This window comes from Rhinopithecus roxellana, chromosome 3 (genome assembly GCF_007565055.1).
Source record: "Rhinopithecus roxellana isolate Shanxi Qingling chromosome 3, ASM756505v1, whole genome shotgun sequence".
In the NCBI taxonomy this organism is placed as follows: Eukaryota; Metazoa; Chordata; class Mammalia; order Primates; family Cercopithecidae; genus Rhinopithecus; species Rhinopithecus roxellana.
In genome coordinates this window covers 135,330,171-135,336,170 of record NC_044551.1, presented here as the reverse complement: position 1 = coordinate 135,336,170, position 6,000 = coordinate 135,330,171, and the positions used below count along the sequence as shown (strand labels likewise).

The following is a 6,000-nucleotide window of genomic DNA, read 5'->3' as shown; positions in this document are numbered from 1 at the left end:
TGATTCTAATAATGCTGCATTTGCTTTAAAAAATCTCTGGTGCAGACGGGGATGTGCACATTACTGATGGTATGGTCTGACATTGGGCCTTTACCTTTGTGCACTAGGAAAGATAAGCAACATTTGCTGACGGTTTACCACCTGCCAGGTGTACTGTAAAGAGTTGCACTTCACACACAGTCTCATTCAACTACTAACAGCCTTATGAGTTAGTAATTAATAATCCTATCTTATGACGAGACAGACAGTTCATCTCAGATGTTGACCTCAATCCCTGCTTTATAAATTCAGTTGAGAGTAGATCCTTCCTTTCTAATATTTCATCAATTTATGCCCAAATTCTTATGGGGTAAACTTAGGGAGTGCTTCGGTCAACATGCAAAGAAATATTCTCTTAGGAACGGAACAAGACTAGTAAATGGGTTTTCTTCCCAGAAAGAAAACTAGGAATTGCTTACAGTGGAGTACCCAGGGCGGTGTGCACCGCTGTCCATGGTGAGTTCCTTGTGCCCAAGGGGCAGCTAGAAAGTTTAGCCAAACGAGACGATTACAAAGCGCTGACCGCGCACTTTGCCTGGGACGCGCAGGCAGAGGCGGGACGCGCAGGCAGAGGCAGGACTCGCGCGCTCCTAAGCCCCGGCAGGTCAGCTTAGGCGCCTCGCTGCTGGAAGAGTCCATTAGGGATGGCCAAGGCAGGGTGTTCCCGACGCCGGAGCGCGGACCTGGCTGCCCGCTGCGCAGAGCAGTGTGCGCTGCCCTGGGCGGCCACCCCCGCTCCGTTGGTCAGGTGAGCGCTGCCTGGGGAGCCATGGGTCCTATTGGAGCAGAGGAAGGATGGAGAGGGAGGAGGCAAGGGACGGGGAGAAAGCGGAGGAGAATGGAGCCGCCCTCCTGATCGCGTAGTGGGAGTAAGAATCAGCAGCCTGGGCTAGGAGTACGTACGGGAGTGAGAGGCAGAGCGAGGGTGTGTGGAGGGCTGGCGGGGACCGCTGGGAGCGCGCGGATGTCGGTGTTTCTGCGGCCAGGTAGGCTATGACTGAGGAGTGGTGCTGCGAGCATCGCGGTGCCCCAAGGGAGCGCCTCAGCATCAGCACCTGTTGCTGGAGGTGGGCGGCGAGGGCGGCGCGGAGGGCGGGCCACAGCCGGACGCAGGGAGGCTAGGCGCGCAGCCGGCGCCGGGGCCTGCGGGTAACGGGGCATAGCTGCCCGCATCGGTTCTGTCCAAGGCTGCGGCTTTGCAGGGAGAGTTAGGTTCCTGCACCCCCTACCCGCCCCTTCCAAAGATTCCTGATCTCAAAGGTGGTGAGAAGTGAATGAGCAGAGTGAAAAGCTTCCTTTCTTCTTTTTTCTGCCCGTTTGAAACCCGAACCCTAGCTTTAATTTTAAAAAAGTCTAGCTTAAAAATAACCGACCAAGAACGGCGCGCCATAGGTAATAATTGATAACGGGAAGGGTGAGATAAACTTAAGGAGTCTTGTTTGTGTTCTAAAATAACCACTGCGTCGAAAAATTTCAGTGAAATATATTGATTTTAGGGAGCTTGGGTTTAACATGGAGCTATAGCATAACATATATATGTATATATATTTAAAAGCTTATGCTTTTTTAATTTTAAAAACTATCTCAAAATTGATTTTTTCTTAAAACCAAGAAATTATAGCTGTGTTCGTCAGGGGAAAATTGATTTTAAGGTGTTTTATCTTATGTAACTTGTTTTAAACCAACTTTTGCCACTTCATGAAATCCATAGCCTTTAAAATGTGTGTAATGTATTTATTAGTATGCTGCACACTCTTTTAGAAACTGGTATCAAATTTTAAAGATGCATAATTACTGAGAATTAGGATGAAAGTCAAAAATATACCTTAACTAATACAGCATGATTAGAAATTCTTACTGAAGTTATGATTACTTTAAATTACTAAAGTTTTTTTCTCCCTTTATGTGTAGTTTATCAAAATAATTATATCAAACAACAACAACAAAAACCCAACAGATCATAAGTAAGAGAAAAAATGATATCTTAGGCAGGATACAAATGAGCACCAATAATTTATTCTGGGTTAATTTCATAGAGTAAGTGAAAACTATTCCCGCCTATGTAATTTGAGAAAAATGTAGGTTACAGGGAGATGTCAAAAACACTCTGAACTGTGTTATGATAACATATATAAAATATGTGTGATTAGATATAATGTTCTAGCTCTGCCATTAACACACAGTGACTTTGGACATTCACCCATCCTTCCAGGCATTAATTTCTTCGTTTATAAAATAAAGTAATTGGACTAGGTGATTGCAAAGGTTTATTTCAGCTAAAAATATTATATCTCTCAAATTATTACTTTTAGAAGAAGTAACCAAGATATACACACTTTAAAAATGTACGGCTGAAGTATGACTGAATCTTACATCCATTTTCTCATTTCCATGATGAATAAATATAGCAGGCATTCCTTAATGAATGCCTGCTAGATAGTGAATTCTTAGAAACTCTTTACATAGATTATCTTATTTAACACAATGCCATCATAAATTGAATAGTAGTATATTCCAATTTATAGATAATGATAGTGAAGAATGAAAAGTTTAAGTTCCTTGCCCAGAGTTGCAGTTTATAAGAGCTGGGTCAAATATTTTTTCGGAATGCTCTTAGGACCTTATACTATACTGAATGTGATGATTAAAAGCTAAAATTGTCCGTAAATGGAAGTAATCTTGGACTACTATGAGAGTCCATAATGGGGCAAAGGTAAGTTATGTAACACTGAGTCTTAATACCATTGAATATATAGGTGCTGTATCAATCTCCATTATATCTTAATAAGTTACGTATTTATGCCATATATTTATTAAATGCCAGTTGTATTCTAAGAAAGTGATAATATGAGATATATTTGGAACACAAATGGTTTTATGGTAATATAACTACTAGAAAAAATGTGAGAGGGCAGAAACTAGTATTAAGCAAATGCTAGTATTAAGTATGTCAAATGTCTTTCTACTTGAAGGTAGTCATGCTTGAGACAAAAATGCTTACACCCAAGGGAAAAGGGTGTTCAGAGCGGAATTAGCTGTGACTAAACTCTTTTGTTCATATACCATGATGAATCATAATAGTATGTCACATTTATTGAATTGTATGCCAGGAATTCTCTTAAGCCCTTTATTAGTGTAACTTTATATTGGATCATGAATTAAATTGTTTTATCCTGATTTACAAATGAAGAAACTGAGGCAGAAAGATCTATGCCCTGGGAGGACCCACAAAGAAAATACTTTTTATCTTAGATTAAATGTGTGATCATTCATTGTTCTGAAATTCTTAGGCTGTTAACATAACGTGAAATCTTGAAGCACTGGAAGGAGACTTGGAGCCAAACTAAACCGACCTCTTTATTTTATATTTGAGGTAAATGAGACCTAGAACAGTTAAGAGACACACTTAAGGCCACATGTTTTAGTCACCTATACATTCTTGTATACTGCTAGGTAAGAAGTATCCTAATGGGTTAACTTGGTTGTTAATTGTTTGATTTATTGTCACTCAAACAAATGCCACCTTGTGCCGTTTCTTATATTGCTGCCCTACTTTTATTTAAAATTTCAAGGTTGCCCCAGTTAGGATGCAAAATCCTTGAAGACGATGACTGTATTCTATATTTCTCTTATATAGTGTCTATATATATATGTGATTATATCTATAGGGTTTAGCATAATGGTTTATCTATTGAATAAATTGCTTTGTTGCCTATTTGCCTTTGATAAGTTGTTATTTTATGCATCAGGTCTGAAATCTACACAGTGGAAGCACAATGCCATCACCATTTTTCACTCCAAGTAGAGGGCAACTAGACAATTTACAGATGCTTACAGAGTGTAATGAGCTTCTTAGAAAATTGTTTAATTTGGTTATAAAATGCAGTGTGTTACCATGGAGAGATTTGGATGTGTATTTCCCTGATTTTGGTGGGGCGGGGAGGAATCACATAGCTGAGTATCACTCACTGTTCAATTTACCTCCCCACCATTCTGGAAATAACTTTTTTTCTGAGTGCAAAGATAATGCAAAGTCATGCAGGAAATTCAGACAGTAAAGAAATAATGAAAAATCACCAGAACCTCCCCAATCTAAAGGTTTTGGTGAATATCCAGTCACAGAGGTCTTTCTTCTCTTAATTCCTGTCGAATTACGGTGAGAGCTGAATTATTTATTGAAACCATTTACAGTAAAGTTCTATTTAGTCTTAGTATTCCATTACTCCTGGGCAGTTCAGACTTTATGTAAGTAAAGATATTTGTTGAGCAATGAAGGTAAACATACTACTAATAAACTAGAGTCTACTCCATGTAGAATGGAGTAGTACAGAAAAGTTGATTTCCTCACATTGCATGCCTAATTTTTTCCTTTCACAAGGTAGGATTGGGAACACAGGGAGCATCTTTTGCATGCATGGAGGGTTCCCCAATATGCCAGGATGTTAGGCCACACATGAAGCCACAGCACCCCAGCTCTGTTGCCCTGAGTGAGGTGTGGCAGAGGAGGAGAAGGGTGGAGCTGAGGCACAAGCGACTGTGGTAATACAAAGGCTGTTTTCCGATTCTACTGTGACACACTATACACTTAAAAATGTACCAGACCAAGTCCCTCCCTCAGCTGCTGGGCAGGTGGTCACGGGGCCCTTTTCTGGTGCAGTCAGGCGTAAGTCTGGCTTTACCTCAAAGCAGGGGCAAGATGCTGATAGGGCATTTCTCATTCATTTATTCAGGATTCTGAAAACCTAGAATAGACCCTCTTTTATATTAAAGGGAAACACTGGCTGCTGGAATCATTGTCCATAAATGAGTTTTGAAGTAATACTCACAAAATTATTAAGTATAAAGAAAAGTTGTGGCGTTTCTTTGAGAGAAACGATAACTCTTTCTGTATGCATTTGCATGTAATTACACTGAAAATAGTTGTTTTGAAGATTATGTTTTCTGGTTATTTTAATTTCATAAATCTATTTGCTATTCAAAACTTACTTCCCTAGGCATATTTTCTTGGTTTAAACTATACGTTTGAGCATAGAGATTTTTCATGCTTCACTTTATTAGGGGCTTAACATGGCTTTAATCCAACCATCTGTTCGCATCTTGGCACATCAGCACGTCTGATGTGCTGGCAGGGGCCAAATAAATTTCCCACATTTTAAAGGTTAGAGAAAGAGCTACCTTTATGAATAGATTCCAGATGATTCTCAGCAAGACAATGGTATAGAAGTGGAGTAAAAATGCATTTCATTCTCTGAAGCACAAGGTCCCCTGTCTGTCTTCAGTTTTGCTGAAAGGCAATTAGCATTTCAACTAGCCAGTTTGGTTACATGCAACGAAGTACTTGGGTTTATAATTTGCTGCTCTCTGTCTGAGGCTGTTGAGTGCTAGGTCTTATGTAATCCTTTCCAAGTAGTCTTCTCTCCAGCATAGTTATTGTTGCTGGTTTTAAATAACTAATCAACAGAGAGTTTTCCTTGCCTTCAACTGTAGGGTGCCATAGGGCAAGGAAAATGAAATACCAAGCAAATAAGGGGATGACTGTAATTATAAATAGTCATTATTGAAATGTGGCACAGGTTGAAAGACATAGAATAGCTTCAAATAAAATGCAACTCCAAAAAGTCATTGTGTGCACTGTTAATGGTTTATTTCTCATGCAGTATGCACAATAAGCATAGGGCATACATACTGAGATTCATTCAGTTAACATGACTCACAAAATTAACAAAGAAGGTGCAATTCCTTTATGCCAGAAAGAATTCTGTGGGGAATAAGTTTAAAAGAGAAAAGATTCTTAAGTGCTACAACAAATGAATAAGTGCTCTGAGGCATATTGTGGAAATAAAGGTTTTGTACTGTGTGCTGATTGAAAATAAGATTTTTGTCAGCTTCTTTAGTCATGAATTTTGACAATTAGGTAGTATTAATATACTTCATGTATACACTCATATTCCTCTGAAGGAG

The 6,000-nt window shown here is 39.5% G+C and overlaps 1 protein-coding gene across 1 annotated transcript in view; it reads left to right on the top strand.

Moving 5' to 3' along the window:
• Positions 1-910: 910 nt before the first annotated feature.
• The window catches only part of ADGRV1 (adhesion G protein-coupled receptor V1), a 611,804-nt gene continuing 606,714 nt past the window's right edge, over positions 911-6,000 (top strand). The window contains exon 1 of the mRNA XM_030927972.1: positions 911-1,025. Coding sequence (XP_030783832.1) covers positions 1,004-1,025 — 22 coding nt within the window. The 5' untranslated portion in view covers positions 911-1,003. The remainder of the gene's footprint in view (positions 1,026-6,000) is intronic.